Below are 22,930 nucleotides of genomic sequence, written 5' to 3'. Positions count from 1 at the left end.
TATGTGCACCTTTTATATCTTTATTTTCATGGAATGGCTGAGGTCTGATATTTAACTTTATCGCTAATATTGGCTGATACCATGCTGATAATATTGTGCATCCCTAGTTCAAATATAGTATTTTTGTGTAACAGAACTTTAACTAGCCAAATAGCCTGTATAATAAGTGGTTTATTATACATACTGGCTGCTTACTTGGACCGTCTTTTGCTGCCCCAGCTTTTGTTAGATGTGTTGCTGCCATAAAAAGCAAACTTACCTCATCTAAAAATAGTACAATATCTTAGTTTAAACACTTGGCTTGTTTATTATGTTTCATTGTACTTTGTAAATAAATTATAGAAATTTACAAATCATTTCTGTTTTTAGTTACATTTTACACAACGTCCCAACTTTTTTCTGAATCGAGATAATACATTTGAACATGATTTTACACAAAAAAAAAACTAACAGTATAATAAAAGAGTACTGATCTGACCGTTGGCTGACGTTGTGGATGACAGAAATGTTGGAGAAAAGGTGGTGATGTTCCGTGGCCGTCATCGTTTTCCTCAGCGCTTCATTGCTTTGGAAGTGACGCACCAGGATGCCGAGGCTGTGCAAGTATGAGTGCTCTGAGGTGATGATCTCAAAAATGGCCTGTGAAATAATCACACATGCTCAAACTTAAAAAGAAAAACTCCTTCCTTAACCCACTCACAATTCCTCTAGTTTCTTTACATTCTCCAGAATTTCTTGTGACTTCAAGCAAAGAACCGTTTGCTAATTTTCTGCAAATGAAGGTTTAATGCAACAACAGATTAGCATTCAGTAGCTAACCGCATAGAATATTACACAGTGGGTGGCTGCAAGACATGTTAGTCTACGTGAGAGAAATCATGTGGTCATAACACACCTTTATCAACATCTCCATTTATAGGTGAGGTGGCTGTAAGGGGGCCAAAGGGCACAAAATGAACTAAACAACACATAAATCCTGTCAGGATCACAGCCCAGATCTTCAGTAAAATGCTTCATTGCTACAAGGGCGCTGCAACAAGTAGGTAAAATGGTTGAGCAGCACTAAAACTAAAACTACGCAGAGACTGAAAGAGCAAAACAAGCACCTGCTCAGTCTGCAGGAGAATGATTACACAGGCAGGGTGGGGCTTCGTTCAGCCATTGTACAGCACACTGTGAGGACCTTTGGTATTGATACAACTTTTGACATCTTAGACTGCTGAGGAGCGTCTACAAAGGAAAATCCACCCACAGATAGTGTGGCACTGAGCTGACAGTCTGAACCTGTAACACACACCAGGTTTGTACACCAACATTTTCAGTTTCACTTCAGACTTTTCTTGGTTTACTCTTAACAAGCCGTCTAAGAACGAGTTTAAACTCAAAAAGCAGAGAATAACAGCAGACGTAAGGTAACAAATCTCCTTATAAACACAACTAACAAATAATAAAGGCATTCATTGTTCATTTGCAAATATGAATCCTGTATGTCTGGACTGGAAAACTTTAATTTTTTTAAGTTTGTCAAGTTGACATTGACTTTTCTGATCCAATTCAACTAAAATCTGTATTACACGTCTAACGTTTAATACAATTTATGACAAAAAATACTGAGCCATCAGTTCTCATAAAACACTACTTTTCTGGGTGCAAATTTAGAGATGTAAGGACAGAAGAAGGGCCCAATCATTTTACTAGAGCTGCTAAAATAAAAGAAAAAAGCACACATTCCATCTGCTGCATGAATGGGACAATTATTTGTTTCAATCAATTAAAAACAGGTTTTAATTGGTTTAGTCTGATTTAAATGTATTTACTTTACAACCTAAGCTGCTTCGGTCCACTATGTTAGCATGTTTCATGCTTGCACAATGCAGAAAAAAATGACAGCAACAGCAAAAGTAAGGAGTTTCTATACTCGCATTTATAGAGTGATGATGAAATTTACCCCAGATGACCCAAATGAACATTTGTGCACATGTAGATACACAAAAACTGTACCGACCCTTCTAATAAAGCCAGATTAAGCCGTACAGTATTTTTCGGACTATAAGGTGCACTTAAAATCTTTTTAATTTCCACACAAATCGACAGTGAGCCTTATAATTCAGTGCGCCTTATGTATTAATTCTGGTTGTGCTTACTGACCTGGAACCAATTGTATGTGATTATTGTGCTGAGTTGAATAAAGTTTGACTTATTTGACTGTTTCGTTTCGCTTAATGCGCCTTATAATCCGGTGCGCCTTATAGTACGAAAAATACGGTAATTAAAAAAAAAATGCAAGCATGCACCCACCTCTTGTCTCTTTCTCTCCTGAGGTGTGATTTTTTCCAGAATACCCGAGTCTTTCACCTTCAAATAAACCAAGAGATAAATCTCAACATGTTTCTGAACATTTGAGAGCAAATGACTGTTTCAGTATTCTGACTTTTGTAAACACTCACTTAGAAGCTTTACATTATATTAAAGTTTCACATACTCCATTTTTAACCAAAGTAACGTAGCAAGACATATCAATGTTTGATTAATCTTCATTTAATGCATCGTTATACAAGAAATGATGCTTTAAATAGATTTACACAGTATTTTCCTGGCTATGACGTTAGTTATGACTGCCGCCTGATGAATTCAAGCACTTGAATTTGATTTGTTCATCACGTTTGGGAGTTTACCTGTGGCAGCTGGCTCCAGGTGAGCTGTGCTTGCTTGTAGTTCTTCACCACGATGCTCTGGTCTTCCACGGGAGCCTCCACCACCACAAAGTCATCCAGTGATTCGTCCTGGTTGGTGGAGTGAAGCCCACGCTCACGGATCTCCTGGTAGAGTAACGGCGTCGCTGGGAACAAACATTACATTTTTAAATCAAGACTGTCTGAAGATGTGCTTTGATTTAAACAAAAAAAATGTTTTCTTGTCATATATTTATGTCACATAATTATTATTTAGACAAAAAATCTATAGTATCTCACAAAAGAAAAAAAGGTCTGTGTAAGAATTTTTCAACAACTCGTTTTTTAGGATGAGTCAAAAAACTATAACTGGTTTATAATCTGACAGTAAGTCAAATGTAAGTTCTGGTAAATACGTTTATAAATGTGCAAATTTCAGAATTAAAGAAACTTCAGACATAGTTAATCAGAGAATTGTGTGCGTGACTATTAAGCAGCTCCTTCAGTTTGATTTTAACAGATGAAAGGTAATTTTTGCGGTCAGCACTTCCCAAGTCAACCTAAAAACAACCACAAAAAAAAAATCCTTACAAATAAGGAAGTGGAGGAATCTGAAAATACACAACAAGATGTCCACCAACATCAACAGCTGTTTGTCATTCAGGGAACCTTCAGATGATCCTGTTTAGTCCACTCCGCTGCCTCGAGCTCTTTTATAAGAAATTACATTTTTCCACCGCACATCAAATCCATCTTGTTTTCCTCGCATATTCTACAATCAATTTCATTGAAGTCTAATTTTTAAGACGAACAAAAAAAAACTTTGTAGGTCTTCTGAAGTAGTTGTAGTCATGTAGGCAAATTTAGCAAAGCAGACAGAATGACACATACCATCCTTGAATGATCCACGTTGGTTCCTCTTCCTCCCAAGTGTTCGCTAGAAAGGGCACAGCAGCACAGCTTGAGTTTATTCTGGTGGAGTTCAGTCACACATCAGCGCTGCATCGTGTTCTTTAGGCAGCGTTTGTCTATTTGGATCAAAATTCCTACGAGAATTTCTTTCATTTTATTCTGGAAGGCTGGAAACTGTTGTGGAAGTTTGTCACTGCTGTGACTGAAGAAAAATTCAACATCAGGAGCATTACTGGCTACTCTGCTTGTGATTGATAAGAAAAGTAAATCTGCAGGGTTTGCTTAGTCTTATCGTAATCACTTTATTTATTAACCTTTATTAAACCAGGCAAATCCCATTGAGATCACAGATCTCTTTTGCAAGGGAGGCCTGGGCCTGGAGCAGCCTAACATGCATGTTTTTGGTCTGTGGGAGGACAGTGAAGCAGAAAACCACGCAAGCACAAGAAGAACGTGCAAACTCTACACAGAAAGACCCCAGGTCAAAACGGGGATTGAACCCAGGACTTTCTTGCTGTGAGGCAACAGTGCTAACCACTGAGCCGTCGTGCTGCAGCTGACTGAAGCATACTGAAAGACAAAAACGCTCAAAACAATTCACTTCACAGCTGGATAACATGTGCCTCTGATCTCCATCAGTCACCCACCACCCCTCATCGTACCTTGCGTCCAGGACTGCGAGCTGGACCAGGACTGCTTGCTCTGTTTTCGTCAACAGGCTTCAGAGTCGTAGCGGCCTTGTGTCCTGCCGCCATAGCTTCGACGTCCAGGCTGGTCACCGCCGCTCTGTACGACTTGTTTCTGCGGTTCCTCCTAAAAGCAAGGCCGTCTCCATCGCTGTCGTAATCCTCCCACGACACATCTGGCCCGTGGGCTGAGTGATGGCTGCGGTTCTCATTGCTGGACTTCTCTAGCCCCACTGGGAACGTCACCACAGTGGTGTGGTGTCGGTTTCTCGGTCGGCTGGCCACTGCTAAGTTCTTGGGAATCAGCTGGTGGGTGCCAACCTTCAGAGCTGCGGGACTCTTGGTGCTCAGGACCACGTGATGAGGCACCCCAATCCTGTCCACTGTGTTTTCTGCAGGGGGGGACGTTGTGGATTGGAGAGAGGGAGGGCTTTCTGACGGGCAGCCTTCATCACCCGACTCATATATACGGAGTTCTGTGGAGAAGCGAGAGTCAAACAGAGGGACCTGGTTGTCTGTGCAGATGTCCGATTCACTGTTGGACATGGTGTCCCTCTGTTGTGATGCAGGCACCGTCTCCTGAGTTCAACACCTAAAACAATGAGGGGGGAGAAATGGATAAGAGAAATGCAAGTATAGTTGTTGCAAGCATATTGGGGTCAAGCTACTGGCAGGAAATAGGTTTCTTGAACTGGGACATGGGAAAACATATTTCTTAAATACCTCCAGAGACTCGGCAGTGGGGTTATCACATCCCCTCCCAGTGGAACCAGTCTCCCAGTATACAAGCTTCCAGCATAATAAAGCCAGTTATGTCAGCAGTGTACTTGCTCATATCAAGGGACATCCATGACTCACCATAACTCCTACACTGCATTGCCCACAAATAACAGAGATCTGCTCCTGTGCGCCACAAACTACAACAAACTGTTTCTCATAAATCCTCATGAATATGAACTCTACACGTGTTGTGGTTTTAAAATGACAACAAAGCAAACAGAATTAGCTTTGGAGAGGTTACTGCACTAACCATTAAAGTAAACAAACAATAAGATTGTTTGTATTTTTTTAAAGTTCAGTCGGCGTAATATGTTTACAGTGTCTTTGTCGCCAGAAGTCTGGGAGAAAAATGTCTGCCTCACATTTATTCCCACGGTTCGAAACTGCGAGTTTAAAACACGGAATCTTTACCTGAGAGAGGTGAGCTTCAAACAGTGTCGGTCCAGCTCCTCTGGGTCAGTCCGCGGCGGCGGCTCAGCTGAGCTGCGGTCAGTCGGGCGGACAACTGCAGCGGCGGCGAATGTATTCCTCCGCCGCGACCTCCTCCGTCTCCGTCTTCTGCCTACGTCAGTACAGGTGAGCGCGAGCGCCAATCAATCATCTATCAGCGATCGTTTGAGCCCCCCCCCCCCCCACACACACACACACACAAAAAGCAACTTCGCACAGATAATTACACCCATGTTCATGCTTAAAGGCTGTTCCCAAAATTTTTATAGGACCATTAAACGTTCAACGCTTTGTTCAACTCGACACGTTTTCAATAACTGTCTTAAGAACATCAAGTAGAGTTTTAGCTCTGCGCAACTGGATGAATCGAAAAGCTTTTTCCATTCTTTAACTTCTTTAAGAATGTTGTTTTAAATATTAGTTTGTTTACGGTCTCACCTGACTGAAAAAATGGCTCTTGTTTCCCCCTGGTGGTCAATTTGAAGTATTACACGTCACATCAAATGCTTTGATTTCCCGCTTGTTTGGTCCGTTTAACAAGAATGAATACATATATAAATATAAATAAATAAATAATATATACATATACACACACACACATTAGTACTTAATTTGTTTTCATAACACCATTAAAAAAAAAACTTTATAAAACTTTTTCTCTGTCTTTAACTCAAGCTTGGTTCGCACCAACTTGATTCATTCTCTGTCAACTAATCCATAACAGATGAATCTCAGATACATTAAAAAATGAGGTGATTTGGGAAATTACCTGTGCATAAAGTTAAACATACTTTTATCACGTTTACAGATTACTGAGCAGGTCCAAGGTGTGAATCAATAGGTGCTATTTAATGTTTACTACTTTTCTGCTTTGGTGATCAGACTCAAAAAGATTGAACATTTCATCAGAATTATTGTCTTTTTCACTTAAATTTAAAATAAAGGAAATCAGATGTTTTTTTTCTCACGTTTTAATTTTTTGTTTACCTTGCACCAAAATCTGGCTGTTAAATGTCTCCAATTGAATAATGTGATATCACTGTGAAACTTTCTAACCTTAATATATAAACTCCAGTGTGAATATTGAATTTGCACCAAAAGTATTAGAAATCTTCATGTTTAAATAAAAAAATATAGGTCAATTCTCATGACGTGACAAATTACAAAACAATATTTCACATTAAATTCACATTAGTGTTGTGTTTACTTGAGGCTAAAGAAAAAATAAACAAACAAAATGCATCCACACAACAACTTTCATTTTGATGATCAGGTATTTATTGTGTTCATTTCAGCAGTCAGAAAATATGAGTTTATGAGATTAAGCCAACATTCTATGAAAGCCAGGTCAGGACATATTTAATAAGCACGTGGAAATAATGAAAATGACAAAAATCTGAGGGTCACTATGTACAGAGTTCAGATCATATATTTATAGAAAATTAAATGGCAATGACATTTACATCACTTAGAATTTTAACATAATATGGCATCGGATGAGACGTAGAATCTGAATAATTTGAAATGATTGAGTCCCGTTGTTTTTAACAGAGGCTCAGCTTTTTACCCTAATACCTTAAAAATACAAAACTAAAGCAGAAGAAACAAAGAGGAATTATCACATTAGAGGACCCAAAAAGCACAAATTTGGGGATTACTTATTCCTAAAAATGTATCATTTTATGTACTGACATTTTTTTAAATCTAACTCTAAATTTCTTCACCACAGATTTGCCCCGAAATTCTATCCTCAACCAGCAGGGAGTCCTATAAGTTTACATAAAAAAAAACTGCAAAAGGAAGAAGAAGCACAGAAATAATGCACAACTTAAGAGTTTTTCTAAGCCCGAAGGAGAAAAAAAAGGTGATAATAATATTCTCTGAATGTCTACAGAGAAATATACAGTACATTGAACATGTCTTGGTCATTTTATTGTTAGATTGTTCACCAGGGATAGTTTAGTGTTTAGTGTTGAAACTGAAGGACAGGAAACAGGAGATTTTTGATAAGCCTGTTTGAGAGAGCTATAAAGTGTAAACAGATCTGCTCATCAAAGATTTATAGTTCAGAGGACTGAACTGGACACAGGAAACAAACTAAAACTTGAGGTCTTCTGCAGCATTAAGTAATGATATGACTGGTGTAAGATGTAGCTCGCTGTTAAAATCCTGATTTTCCATTATGTCTAATAACACACTACATCATCCATAATGCTCACTTTGCAACACGCACGTCATTTCACATTCACGTTCGCACGCCACCATTTAAACATCATTTTTAGGAACTAAACTGGAATTTGCATCTTTTCTTTCCTTGAGAAATATTCAAATTTCATACATCTGCATAACTTTTGAATTATTTACAAACAGGATATTCACCAATGATCCAAATCTACAGAAAACAATCACATTCTTTACTCTAGAAATGGTTTATCAATGCTTAAAAAATGCCATGATGGATAAAAGCCTGACAGAGGACGTGTTCAGGATGAAACAAGCCTTCACTGAGTATGACATTTATGACATGCCAGTGTATTTTGAGCCATTACTTGCTCACATGTTGCCTTTTTAATTGTATCACAAGACTATCAGACTGGTGTTCTACATGAAACGTCCTCTTGTGATTTCCTGAAAAGTAAGTATATTCTACTGAGCACATTTAGAACAAATGCTCTGGTAGTAAGACAGTGCATGTCAGACATTTTTCACTAAAAGACAAAGTGTTTGAAACTTCAAGCTGAAGGTGGAAGAGCACTCTGATGCGTTCGCCTCAGAGCCTGTGCAGCAGCAGCAACAGTCTGAACCAGACGTGTTGCAGAGTTTAGGGGAGAAACACTCTTCTTCATCGCCTGTTGAGCAGCATGGACTAGAGGAGGAAGGAGGAAGATGCATTGGACTATGTGTGTGAGGATGCAGACGGTGCAGGACAGGGAAACGATCCAGTTCACTTTTTGGCTACTTCCCCTTTCTTCAGAATGATCTGCCTCTGCCACGGGGCCAGTTTGGTCTCATCGTAGCCCAGGGTCCGTAGTCGCTCCAGCTCCATATTCTCCTCTTTCTGCTTTTCCTGTTTGGCCTGCTGATCTGCTTTTCTGCATTTGTTCAAAAAGAAGAGTCCATTAGCAGGAAACTAATGTTTCCTTCAGGTTTTAATAAGATTACAGACAGTAAGTTAGTAATCTAGTTTGATTTTCATTCTCCTGCATTATCACATCAAAATCACCTGAATATGAGCTCCCCCTGAATGCAGATAGTCAAATATTTGGGCAAAATAAAGTGATATTCTTTTCCTTTTTTTTTAAAACATGTTTGATGTTAACTGCAGAGCTCAAACTCCAACCAGCTAAAGTTTTGCTTTTTGGGTGGGGGAAATGATCACATTGTCAAATAAGCAGCATCTTTGGAATAACAAGGATCTCAACAAGGAAGAAATGACATTAATGATGTAAATGGTTGAAACAATGAACCCTTATTGCCCACTGGATTCAAGGCTGATTCATTGCTGTAAAAATAATAATAAAAAACATCTGAGGAATCAATTTGTTTCTGCAACTTTAGCTTTAAAGTGAATTCCTTTTTATCATTTTGAAAACATTACTGTGTGGAATAAAAATAATTTCTTACCTTTTTTGTTCCCTGTCACATCAGGAGGTCAAAAACACAGAAAAAAGGAGTAAATATCTTAAGCGGCAACAACACGTAAGTTACAGCAGTTCAGCTTCAACTCTAATCTGACAGAATCAAAAGATGTGATTTCATATTAAAAACTGAGACATTTTAAAACAAAGACAGTTTATGTTACAGACCAAACACCCACATTATTTTTTTTGTTGGGAGGACTCAGTTGATAGAAGCTTCTATGTTGCATTTTTGGAACCAGAGTCTGAGCACTAGTGATGTAGGGCTTTAGGCCCCGCCCACTCCCCCACACATAATCGTAGTGTCACATAAACTTTCATTTAAGCTTGAAATAACTAATTAAAACTAAATATATTTAAAATCATTTTTGAGCATACAGCAGCAAAAACGTACTATGTAAATTGATGAGTCAGCATCTGAAAAAATTATTTGGAATATTTAATGAGGTTTTTTTCTTCCAAACAATGGTAGCATCCTCTTGGTTAACACGGCAGGGGCAGGACTCAAAACTTGTTCTGGAATCAGCTGACAGGGACAGTCAGGGACAGTTAGTTTCAATCTGTCTTCAATTTCCAGGCACTGGCCAGAAATCTAAATATAATCTTTGGTGTAACAAACAACATAAAATAAACAAATAAACACAGTTACATATGACTTTCTTTTTTTCAAATTCTGGAGTCAGTCGACAAAATAATGAAGTCTAAACAGATTTTTCCATTCCCGTTGTTGGTAATTCAAGGCATTTTTCAGAGATGCTGAAGAGAGGAAAAATGGTAACTTGATCAAAACGTTAATTAGCCCAAAACTAGAATATAAAATAAAATACAAGCTGTCTGAAGGACTTGCTCCATGCTACAGAAAGGTTCCATTTAAATAACAGTTTGATCCTGGAACATCTCAACATTTATGAACCATCATTCCAAGATAGTTCAGCAGTTTAATTACTATCACAGAAATGTTGAATCATGATAATAATGATGTTGTCTTTTCTCAATTGTCCTGCGTTGACCTTGAATAGGCCAACTATCTCAAACTCTCCTGGATGTTATGTGAATAAGAAGCTCTGCTCCTCCCCCCCCCCCCCTCCATACCCACTCCCTTCCTGAGGACATCTGACCTGTATCAGAGCTGAGCCGGCTGATAGACACTGCACCATCTTGTCAGGTCTATGAAGACTATTTGGCAGTGTCCATGGACAAACTCACCGCCTTTGTCGGCCTTCCTCATGCATATATTATAATGTAATTAATATGTTGCTATTTCTGTGCTGAGGCTTTATTTGCAACTTTCACAATGTGTTCCATCTAGGACACAGTGTGAGATATGATTTTTTTATACCTCCCCTTCCCTCGTGTTTCTCTTTACTTATCTAAACGAAAAGGGCAGCGCCTCCCACGAGGCCGCGGCCTCAGACACCTCCGTCTCCCCATGTCTGTTTGTTTATGTTTTACTCGGATGGGCTGTACTGAAATGTGATTTTGTTGTGCTTCGGTGCAATGACAATACAGCTGACTCTGACTCTGAGTCTGGTTCACGCCTCTGTTCAGGCCTACAGATAATTTTCAGTTCATCAAGATCAGTTTAGCAGAGCAGGTGTTTGGTAAGACATTTAAACAGACAGAGCACAAATATATGCACATAATAAAGCTGAGCTGAGCATTTGAGGTGGAAAAATGTATAATTTAAAAGTCCTTTTCAGTGGCTGAAAAGTACTAAACTACTGTATGTTGTCTATTTGAGGGGCTCTTAATCTATTGAAATAATGGTCTTTTCTGCCGGTGGAACTTGTTGCTGGTGAAACAACGTGAGCACATTTTACCTGCTCGTAATTTAATGTGTCATCAGCAGAGATGCATGTTTACGAAAAACTAAAAATCTTTTCTTCCCTAACTGTTCTTCACAATCTTTATTAATGGATATTTTTCAAGATATACAAGATATATTTAAGTTCAGAGTTGAAGTGTGTAAACATTACTAAACAAATGTGACAACAGCACATTGCTACTCACCTCTCCTCATCCAGTTTCTTCTTCATCATGTCTCTCTTCCAGGCTGGCATTGACGCCAGACGCTTCTCCTCCTCCTCAGCCTGTAAGGAGACAAGTGGGGGTCCACAGAAGACAGAGACGGGGACCCAAACCAGTCAGTCAAGAATTTTAACCCTCACTGAATCCCTTATTAATTATTGTTTTCTTAATCCAATATACTAATACCTGCTAAATATTTGACAACGTGTTAGAATGTGCAGATTTATGCAGATTTAATTTGTGAGACACCGTCCTGTAATGATGGGAAAACACCAACAAAATCATATCTATTGTATTAAAATCGGTCTGATGGAGTTGTTTTAGTGTCTGTATGGTGCTACATAAAGCACCTGCAGAGAGAAAATGTGACGACGCACAACCTTTTTGTGTACATACACTCTCAAATGTCAGTTTTTAGAGAAATAACATTCATACAAAAGACTAAAGAGTCTAAACTTCAACAAAGACTACCGTTTAAGCTGATGTGATCATCTAAAAAAAGCAAACAAAGCTGACAATACACATTCTTCTCCCTCTTTGTTAGAGATGAACGAAAAGCTTTTAAAAGGTCAGGCCAGTGTTTATATGACGTTTCAACTGGGCATGAATTGTAACTGGATCCTTTTTGCTCTTTCAGATTGTCACTGGAGTTGGAGCGGAAGGGGAGAAGAGAGCAGGCAGCTTGGATTTCTCATCTTTACCTGAGGAAACATTACCCTTTTTGAATTCCTGTTACTGAAGGATTTCACTTGCCCCAGCTAACACGAATCCAGCTAAGATTACCTGCATGATGAATTTTTAATGATTCCCCTGGGAATTTCAGACCCCCAAAATAAAATAAATAAGAAAATATAGCAATAATTAGCAGGCAGAAACTAGATGTTTCTAAAATAATTTGGCAGTGATTAAATTAAACGGCTAAATGTTTGATACTGGACTAAAGTTGTTTGTTAATTTGCACACAAATAATGCAGCTCATTCGGTGCATTTGTGCACCAAATGTACTGATTATCAATGGCTTCCAGTTTGAACATTTACAAAGAACTGCCGTCAGTGATATCAGTCACTGATCTGCAATTTTAAAGTGCAGTTAATGTTTGTCCTCTGACAAATGAACTTTTATGAAGCGATAATAATAACTATACATGAAATGCTCTAAGCTACAATCTGACGAGATTCTTAAATGTGTTGGTTTTGTGTTTGTGTTCAATCGATGGAGTTCATACGTTAGTCGGAGCAAACCGTTGCCTTCAGAAGTTTTCATTACTGCCAACGATAAGTTCAACTAGAAAGGGTTGAAGGGTGCCGATGCAGCTCAAAGCTACATAATTTATATAACATAGATTAAAAAAATAACTAGAGTTTGATCTGTTTTATAAGTTTGAAGAAAGCCTAAATTAAAATAAACGGTAAAGCTGCTGCCACTGGCTCATTGTTGTCACCATGGTAACCACACACCTGTGACTCTCACTCCCTGACTGCCAAGTTAATGAGAGGCAGACAGAAAGAAGTTGAATTTAAGCCTCATGCAAACAGTCATTGTGAGAAAACTCCAAGTCAGATTCTACAAATTCATGGCCTGTGAATGGCAGAAGATGCTGATGGTCATACATGTGGATTTTCATGTTTCTACAGTATGTTTTGTAGGAGACATGATAAAATAACAAAACACTTCACTTCCAGTTTTTCACTGGGTGAAAGAAAATAAATCCCTATGTTTTAATTTTTACATATAAAAAAATAGTGTGTGACATCATCAGCTGTCAGTTGAACATCTCATGGATAAATCTCCCAAAATCCTACAACTTAAGTTGTGATTGTGTAAAAAAAAAAAAAAAAAGTAAAAGATATCAAAGTGCCAGTTCATGCATGTAAAGTCCAACTTTCTGTGACCCGTGCAAACCATGAATTGTTGCAACTATTCAGTATGTCGGAGTTACAGAACTCCAAAAATGGCTGGATTTTCATATCCGTTTCACCAAAAATCCATTGATCACCACTGTTTATTTATTTGGTTTTTTTTTTGTGCATTCATTTTTGCCAAATTCATCTTTGTTGTGTGACATACCATACTGTAATATTTCTGATCCTGCCACTGATGTGTTATTTTTATGTTTTATTTCAAAGCTGCGCAGCAAGATACAGGACAATTTTCTTTATGAAACAGTAATAAGGAGATTTTCTGCTTCTGCATTGGAACCTTAAATAAAAACACATTCTGTGAAAGCTCGTAAGCTCCATGTTTTGGGCAGTTCATCATTTTGGATTATGATGTAGAAATTTCTTATGGACATTAATCCATCCTGATAAAGGAAAAGTAAATCTGGGAAGTTGTTTATTACACAGATCTGATCAAACCAACATTTTCTTTTGCACAATATAAATTTGCTTTATTGTCTTCATTTACTGTGTTCATTTTAATACATTACTGTATGATGATCTTGACACCATCATCATCACTAAAGACTCGTGCTTTTCTTGAAATAAATATAAAATCTGTTCAGTAAATGGCTTTTAGCCCATCAATGGACTGACTTCTACTTGAGCTGTGAGGTGTTGAAGATTCACGGTAACCTCCTCATGGCTTCTGTAAGCCATGGATAGCATGACAGCAGGTGGCACTAAGAAGGTTATTTAAAGATAATCCTGATGACACAGAATAGACACCATGAGAATAGTCTGGCTCTTCTAAATCAGAAGCACTACGCTGACAAATTTTACATTTAAGAGCTCTGTGCAGTTAAATCAGATGCAAATGACTCTTAGCTACACTAAACTGAAGCTCCATATTTGTAAAATTGAACGAGTTAAAGCTATTACTGTTGAAGTTGATTAGTTGAGGCCGCCATCTTGAATCAGGTCGACTCCAAGAGTTCACCACTTCCAGGTGTACATCCAAAGATTATTTTCTGAGGTTTTTCTTAAAAATCTGTCTGCTGGTCTTTTTTTTAAAGACAGACAAACAAGCACACACAAATACTTAGAGACACATTATGGTTGTGTGTGTGAAAGGACTACTGAAATTCTACAACCAGAATCATGTCTACAGACTTTATTTCTGACAGTAATGTAGAAATTCAGTAATAAAGCAATAAATTAAACTCTGGAAACTGAGCTAATCTAAGGAATACACTCAAGTTACAGAGTAATGAAACAAACAAATGCCAAGAAACAATATTAATATTATTTGTGGATTCATAGCTTTTAAAAAGCTTATTTAAATTTTGCTGACAGAAATGTGTAATTGTTCAACATTGACTCAACTCGGTAGTTTCTGAAGCCCACATTGAAAGGCACGCAACACAAAGCAGAGTTTACACATATTAATACAAACATCATTTGTGATCCACAAAAAGATTTAATCTTTTCCAGTCTACCTCGGTAATTCGTTTCAAACATTAGTGGAATAAGTAGCACATAAAACCACCAATACCAATAAATATGATAAATTGGTATCATTCTTACTAAATCAGGAGGGGTCAATTTGCAGCCCAAAAATAAATAAATAAAAATTGGGAACAGAGGAAATTAGAGAGAGGTGTCTAATGAAAGGGTGCAGTGCAGTTTCAACATTTGTATTTGTTTAATGAAGTCATTGAGTTAATATTTTAACATGAAATGTTTACTCAAATACACTGCAATTTTCACTAATTACTAAACATTTAAACAACTAAATTATATGTCTTTAATGGCAAATCATTTCTCTTATAATTTCTTGTCAATCATGGCAATTAATATTTTTCCTTCAACAAGTTTTCAGAATAAATTTTTGCAACTTGTATGCTGTTTCTACAACCAAGCATATGGAAATGGAAAGTCTGCACAGCTCAATAAAAGCTCTTTGCTGCAGTTAAATACCTCAGGTGACATGTCCTAAACACTAAAACACTAGATTAGTTCCCCGTTCCAACATGTGCAGGTTAACCTTCCAGTCTGTTAAGGTAAAGGTGTAGGTAAAGGCCGCAGTCTGTGAGGATCCACAACTTCTCCTCCTCCACCATAACCCTCAACACTGGCTTCCCTCAAGGCTGGGTGTTGAGTCCCCTCCTGTTCACTCTGCTCACATGACTGTGCTTCTACCCATTCAGTCCGTCATATTGTAAAGTTTGCAGACAATACAGTGGTGGTTGGATGCATCACAAACAACAATGAGTCCGGCTACAGGCAGGAGGTGGAACACCTGGAGAGCTGGAGCAGGAAGAACAACCTTCACATCAATATGAAGAAGACGAAGGAGATGGTCGTGGAACATAGGAGGATCTGCGGTGGAAGTGGTCTCCAGCTACAAGTACTTGTGTGTGCACCTGAGTGATAACCTCAGCTGGGACAACAACACTACCAGCCTGATCAAGAAAGCTCATCAGCGTCTCTACTTCCTCAGGCAGCTGAGGCGAGCTGGTCTGGGAAGCTCAGTCCTCACCTCCTGCTACAGGTGTGCAGTGGAGAGCGTCTTGTGCTCCAGCATCAACGTGTGGCATGGAGGCTGCACAGCTGGAGAAAGGAAAGCTCTGCAGAGAGTGGTGAAGCTGCACAGAAGACTGTCGGAGTCAGCCTCCCCACCATTACAGCCATCTACACCTCCAGATAAAGGAAGAGGGCCACCTGCATCATGAAGGACCCCACTCACCCAGCACAAACACTTTTTGTACCGCTCCCCACAAGCAGGAGGTTACCCATTTGCCACAGACTCATGTTTGGGCTGCTCCTTATGTTATAATGTTTTACATTAGCGTATATCTTCATTCTTTTAGCGTACCATTTGGTGTTTGTTTTTGCATTTATCTTAGTGTATATCTTAGATACTTATTTACTGTTTCTTTTTATACTTTATATTTTGCTATTTTTGGGAGTAACCGGGACAGTAATTTCCTTTCATCCCAGGTCTCTCTTGTAAATGAGACCCAGAGGCTCAATGAGATTAACCTGTATAAATACAGGTTGAATGAATGAATCTCATGTACCACGTTTACTTGAACTTGAACTTAAAGTTTAGTGCACACGCAGCTTATAATGAGGTTAAATATCAAAAAGTTCAGCTTCTTTTTCTTTCCAAAAAGCAAAGCTTCGATCAATGTATCTGATGATCTCCTCATTGCTGAACTCTTTTAGCTCATAAATCACTTTAATTGCATCTTCATTAGGCTCATCTCTGGGTGGCGGTTTCTCCATCATTTTACCAGAAACAGGTGGGGCACCTTTCTTTGGGCTTGAACCCACGCTGTCTGTTGTGCCCATTGTTATCTCAGCTTGTTGTACACTTGCACCCTGAACCAAGCAACCGTTTGATGGTTTTTGCCCATTGGATGCAACAGTTTCTTGAGCACTGCTCTCCAATGAATCACCATTTTCAGATACACTATTCTGAGTGGCAGCAGAAGGTGATTGAAAAACGTCTGATTGGGAAGCTGGTGGTGTGAATGCAGGGTCAGTAGAAAGTGTGTTTGGAGATAGGGGTGCAGGATGGGTAGTGGGTGGAGGGGGAGGCTGAGAGGTTGGTGGAGGAAGTGATTCCTGCAAGGGCATTGCAGACATATCAGGAGACACTGAATGTAGAGAAGTTGTCATCAAACCTCCCCCGTTATCAGTGTCTCCGAAATACTTAAGTTTTATATTCTCAAAACCATCTGCCCAATCTCGTTTCCCACTCTCAATGTCCATCATGACTTCCTTGTGAAACTGTCTTATCACCTCCCATTTATGGCTGCCAAGACGGTCAAACATCTCATAGCACAAAAGGTGGCGAAACTTCCTCTCACCACGAGACATGTTCATTTCCAGTAACTGGAAATATCCAAGCATGAAGAGGTCAAGGGTTAAACTTTCATAACTGACAGGTGATCCATTAATATGTGGCAAGAAGTGCTCTGGCCAGTACATCATCTGAGCACGACTCAGCCTGCGGATCTGACGAGTGGGCACTTGGCTCATGATTATTCTCCAGTGGCCAATCAGATTCCCTACAACTTGCTTTGACTTCATGAACAAGAGCATTTTGTCATCATCATTGTGCATTTCTCCATCAACCTGATCATTAAACTGGCTGTGGTCCTCACAGCCAACATCTAAGTAGTTTCCTCTCCTGCCTGTATATTTAGTCTGATAAGATTCTGAGATGGTATACTTCCGCCAGTGTTCAAGAAACAAGAGGACAATTCTCTCCTTCCTCATTTCAACACACTCTTGGACATAGCTCATGTCTGTCTGTACCTCCAGGCTTCTAGTTAGTTGGTCATTATTTAAAATGGGGTCTGAAGAAAGAGCCTGGTTGAACTCTTGAATGTTGGTTGAAGCCATTGCTTCAGAGGAAGCATATGTTAGAGGAACATGAGATGCCACAATAAGTGGTTCCTCAACAAGTAGTAAATCAAATTCCTCCACTGAAGGTCCACTGGTATTGACGTCAAGCACTGGAGCTGCGGCGCAAGGCACATCATCATTACAAGATGTCTCTAGACAATAATCACACTCACTTACTACAGGCAGAGACCTTTTGCGCTTGTAAACCCTATTAGCTTGGTCACTTGTAGACTGTGTCTCATTCTGAATTTCATAATTAGCCTTAAGGTTCTTCACTGAAACTCCACATTGCTTGATTTCCCGTTCCACTTCTTCTCTGGTTGAGAAGGACTGAGAGCGTCCAATAAATCCAGTGGTAGCAGATGTTTGAGACGGGCTTGTGCTTGTATTTTTTGCTTCTTCTTGAGAATATCCAGGAAGTATAAGCTCTAAGACATCTATCTCTTTGCCTCCCAGGGTCGCAAGTAGAATTGCCATACTCTTGAGCAGGGTGGAGATCTTGCTGCACCAGGCTGGGAGATCCTCAGCTTGGCCATGCACTTGCTTTGGATTGACTGAGAAGTACTCCTGATTAAGAGCAGTCGAAACTGGCAGAAGCTGGTGAAGCTCCCGCTCTAGTTCTTCCAATTCATTTTCCACTTCTGATACTTTATGCATGACCTGCAGATTCTCAATTTGTTTCTCAATTCGATTCAGATCAGCCTCGGTCATCAGTTCTCCAAACGGGCCCAAAATGGCATTGTGGGTGGGGGAGTAGTGCCATTCTTGAGGTTGGTAGTGCCCACTTGATGCAAACTACATGAAATGTCAAAGGAGACCAGTAGGACAAGAAAACAAAAGGAAGGACGGAAGAATTTCTTCAGCAGATTGTTCCAGGTATAAAAACAAGCCTCAGAGCAAATCCATTCCAACACACAGGATTTACATGGATTTAGTGGTGCAATGGCACAGCCTCATTAAGGCACTAAACTCTTGACTGTAATTTAGAATCAAAGTGAACACAGATCCCTTTGTCCTTTAAAATAAAAATAAAAAAAGGTTAAATGTTTGCTACACAGAACAACAAAGGTAGTAAAGGATATGTTACAAGTAGTTTATTTGTATTTAGATACTTGACCCTTCTGACCTGATCTGCTTTGTGACCTAATTAAAAAGAAACCCTGAGTTATAGTTATAACAGTGTTAAAAGGGGATTCCATTTCTCCCTATGGCCCTCCCATTTAACTTTATTTATGTTTGGTAAATTCACTATAAGAGGTAGGTGTTTCCCAATTTCTTCTGTGGTGTACGAGGAGGGTTGAATGGTAGGGATTTCTGACCCTTCAAATGAGCTTTCATAGGCACAATTTAGAGTGTCGTTAGTGTTACAATAGCAAAGACACAAATGTGAAAGTTTTCTCCAGAATTTATAGTTACAACAACCATTGTGATCTCCAGTTTGTTCTGTTCTGATTGTATTGTACTGGTATAGTTGCTCTTACACAACAAGCTTAAAGAATTAGCTTAAACGTTAATTTCCCTTACAAGTCAGATAACAAGTTACTAGCAACATGGAGTTATGATTAAAATGATAAAAATCTGCCCCTGTTTATGGAAAAATGACCTGAGAATTGTTTAAAGCTGAATACCATTTCTTAGTTTTTATCCAATAGACATACAATAGTTCCTCGCTACTTTGTGGTTTGACATTTGTGGACTCGCTCTTACGCGGCTTTTCAAAATAAGATTGGACATGACACACAATTGGCTGATTGATGGATGAGCCACATGATTGGCATGGATTTTTCAATTTAAAATAAATAATTTAAAATAATTTAGCACATGCTGCACCTGTGTGCAGCCCACATGTGAAGGGAGAAGTTCATTCTTGCAGCATGTTGATCTCCGCTCTGCAGCGGAGAAGTGGGCGTGGCCGAGAGCGCTGGCAGGTGGCAGAGAAAGCGGAGATCATGATATTCTGTGCTCTTTTAGATCATTTAGAGTTTAGAAACATTATTTAGAATACTGCAAGAGTGTGGGAAGCCCCCCCCCCCCCCCCCCCCCATTTACCCTTTATTTATACAGATAGTCTCTTTGGGAGCAAATGGTGGGGGTTAAGGGCCTTGCTCAGGGGCCCAGAGTAGGGCAAATGAGGGTGGAGGCAGGTGTGGGTGTTTCATCTTTTCCACCCACATTTTGATGTTGACGATACCGGGAGTCGAACCTGCTATTTTCCAATCACAGGCCCTTTGTGCCATATATATATATATATATATATATATATATATATATATATATATATATATATATATGTGCGCTCTAAAAGAGCACAGCATGTCATGAGTTCAGCTCCCTACCTCTGCTGTTCTTTGCCACCTACAAGGGCTCTTGGCCACGCCCACTTCTCTGCTCTGCATGGAGAACAGCTGATCAGCTGCAGGAGGACGCTTATCCTGCAGTATGGGCTGCACAAAGGTGCAGCAGGTGCTAAATAATTTAAAATAATTTTTTAAAACTAAAAATTCCATGCCGGGGCGTGCGGCTCATCCATCAATCAGCCAATTGTGTGTCATGTCCAATCTTACTTAAAAAAAACGTGACATAGCAAATCTGCAATAAACGAACCGCAAAGTAGCGAGGGACTACTGTACACTATCCCTTGGCCTTCATCTTCAACTTACATGGAACAGAGGACAAAATTTTTCACTATGAAATGGGACACCCTTCAAGATGCTAATTATCTGTCAACTGTTAGCAGTTGCTTTAAAAAATAACTTGAACAAGATGTAAAATTAATGATCTGGCTAACAACAGACTATCAGCACCAATGATTACAATGGTTGTTGTGAATATTTAACATGTTCACCCCAAAAAATACCAACGTCTAGGAGGTTCTTTGCTAGTGCAGCTCTTAATATTTTGTTTAAAGTGCCATTTAGCCCAAACAGTCTGCCCTCCAGCTACATCACAAATTATGACACGTTTACTCCCAACATGAATGAACAAAATACAATGTTAGGACTAAACAGTAGGGTCAATGGTACGTAAGTTCAGAGGTAACCTGCACCTAGATTTCTAATACAGTTTAATGTATTAGAAAAAAAAAAAAAAACTTGAACGTATACCCTTAATGTTGGGTAACAGGAGGTGCAAAAGGAATTAAACTGTTCAATATTTTCAGATGTTTTCAGATAAAAAAAAACGATTTGCTGTGAAATTACTTTATAACAGATCATGACTCATGCAAACTACCCCCCTTTGGAAAAGAAAAATCAAGAAATAGTATTGTCTGATGTTTAATTGAACACTGCTCTTGTATTTTATTTGCAGTATCACAAAACAGTTCAAAGTGCTCCACAAAGAATATATATATTTTTATGCTTCCATATCCTCATCATTAACGGTCACCCTGTAGTGTGAATGGGCCGGGCATCACACCACTGAATCTGCATGTAAGGACTTGAAGCCACCAAACTGCACCATCAAACACCCACACTATGAGCACTTCAGTCGAGTGTGCCAATGCTGTGATGGTTGTTGTAGCCAAGTATTCAACTCAATTCACTCCAAAAAGTCTCTTAACAACATCTATAAAAATATATAAAAACATGCACAAAACAAATCATGAAGCACACTGATAAGGACACAGAGCTACAGTTTAATATGTTCTTTACAGGTGAAATTATATTATCCTTATCTGTTGTCCACCGGAGCTCTAAATCCATTACAACCTTTAGAGGTTTTACTGGTTCTTCACTATTCCAGTAAATTAAAATCCTCATGTGTTCATTACCAAAAAAAATAAATAAATACAAAGAAACTATATAAGATTGCAGTCTTTGGTTATACAAGTGATTAAATTAATTGAATAAGTCTTTCTTTAATTTGTATGGCTAATGAGTGTTTAGATTGTTCCAATCTGAATAATTATTCAAGAGCTTAACGACACATGATATTAACATACATTAAGAGAAGTAGAGTGGTATGTGTCCGTGAGACTAAAGTGAATAAATGCAAAAATATGTATTATATCCTGTCTGAAACTCTCATGATTAACAGTGGTTGTGGTGTTTTATTCTGAAGATAAACTGCATGAGCCTAAAGCCAACACTATTTATTAACTGTAAAGAAAATGGTAACATGAATTTTCAGTCTTTAATGCTTTGTGTGTTTTGCTTTTAAATCAAAATTAATTTACGTCATGCATATTCATACAAAAAATAAACAAAATCAATTCATTATCACATCCAAACTCAACATTAAGAAATTCCCACTCAAATCAAAACACTGCTTTTCCCTTTTGTGTTAGGTTTTCCACAAATAAGTAACATAACAAAAAAGAAACACAAAAGGGATCGCCAAACCACAGCAACACTTGTTGACTCATTGTAGCCTGGCAACACAGTACCTACCTTTTGTTTGTGGTCCTCCTCCTCTTGCATCTTGGCCTGAAGCTTTCGCACCATCACCTGCCTCTTCCATTCAGGGATAGCTTTGCCCTGCTCGTCATGAGTGGGTACCAGCGCCTCAACATCCGCCAGGCTCGTCTTCCTTACTGATTCTGCTTTTGCTGAACTACTACCACTGTTCCCGTTGACAACGGAGCTAGAGGTCAGCTGCTCGTAGCTCGCAGAGGTCGACAGGACCCTTGATGATCCAGAACCAGTGGGACTGGGACTGGGGCTGGGGCTGGGGCTTGGGGTGACTGATGGAGAAGTGACAGGCGTACTAGACTGTGGAGGGGAGGGCGGTTTGGCTGGTTGGGTAGAAGATGGAGTATCTGGAGGTGTGGTGGACTCCTTGAGAAAAATAAAGACAGTAAAAAACACTGATAATTGTTGGATATTTTAAACTAGCAATCACAATTTTATATACTTGGACAAACAAACAAATTAAAATTCAAAGATTTTGTTGTGATTAATCTGTATCGTGGCAGCACGGTGGTTCAGTTAGTAGAGCTGCCACCTCTCAGCGGGAAGGCTGCCGGATCGAATCCCGGCCAGGGGGCCATTCTGGGTGGAGATGCATGTTCTCTCTGTGCATGCGTGGGTTTTCTCAGGGTACTGCGGTTTCCTCCCACAGAATAAAAACATGCATGTTAGGCTGACTGGTAACTCTAAATTGTCTAAATTGTGAGAGTGAGAGAGTGAATGATTGTTTGTCTCATTTGTCTCTATTGCCGCTTTTCCATGGTACCTCTTAGTACCGGTACAGCACGGTTCAACTCAACTCGGTACTGTACACATTGTGTTTCCATAGCCCCTTTCAGTACCTGTTCCAGTGGTCGGGGTTCAAATTGACATCATGTGCCTTACCAGCTGGTGGCGGTGAGACCTTGGAAACAGGTTTCAGTACAGGGTGAGAATTTATTTTGAAGTTTCTGGTAAATTAAAAAGAATACTGATTATTAAAATGATTGAATTAAACTATATATATATATATATATATATATATAAATATATATATATATATATATATATATATATAT

General features: G+C 39.0%; 2 protein-coding genes across 2 annotated transcripts in view; both read right to left on the bottom strand.

Annotated features, from left to right (window-relative positions):
* The window catches only part of arhgef16 (Rho guanine nucleotide exchange factor (GEF) 16), a 14,507-nt gene extending 8,981 nt beyond the window's left edge, over positions 1 to 5,526 (bottom strand). Inside the window, exons 1-6 of the mRNA XM_037684934.1 lie at positions 5,462 to 5,526; positions 4,247 to 4,862; positions 3,564 to 3,609; positions 2,676 to 2,839; positions 2,299 to 2,355; positions 479 to 639 (exon numbers count right to left, since the gene is read on the bottom strand). Coding sequence (XP_037540862.1) covers positions 479 to 639; positions 2,299 to 2,355; positions 2,676 to 2,839; positions 3,564 to 3,609; positions 4,247 to 4,816 — 998 coding nt within the window. The 5' untranslated portion in view covers positions 4,817 to 4,862; positions 5,462 to 5,526. The remainder of the gene's footprint in view (positions 1 to 478; positions 640 to 2,298; positions 2,356 to 2,675; positions 2,840 to 3,563; positions 3,610 to 4,246; positions 4,863 to 5,461) is intronic.
* Positions 5,527 to 8,065: 2,539 nt separating this feature from the next.
* The window catches only part of espn (espin), a 51,728-nt gene continuing 36,863 nt past the window's right edge, over positions 8,066 to 22,930 (bottom strand). Inside the window, exons 12-15 of the mRNA XM_037684287.1 lie at positions 21,855 to 22,241; positions 11,149 to 11,228; positions 9,125 to 9,136; positions 8,066 to 8,592 (exon numbers count right to left, since the gene is read on the bottom strand). Coding sequence (XP_037540215.1) covers positions 8,445 to 8,592; positions 9,125 to 9,136; positions 11,149 to 11,228; positions 21,855 to 22,241 — 627 coding nt within the window. The 3' untranslated portion in view covers positions 8,066 to 8,444. The remainder of the gene's footprint in view (positions 8,593 to 9,124; positions 9,137 to 11,148; positions 11,229 to 21,854; positions 22,242 to 22,930) is intronic.

Source organism: Nematolebias whitei, chromosome 11 (assembly GCF_014905685.2).
Source record: "Nematolebias whitei isolate Nwh7 chromosome 11, NemWhi1, whole genome shotgun sequence".
NCBI lineage: Eukaryota > Metazoa > Chordata > Actinopteri > Cyprinodontiformes > Rivulidae > Nematolebias > Nematolebias whitei.
Note: the sequence above shows the minus strand (reverse complement) of the source record. Positions and strands in the feature narration are given on the sequence as shown.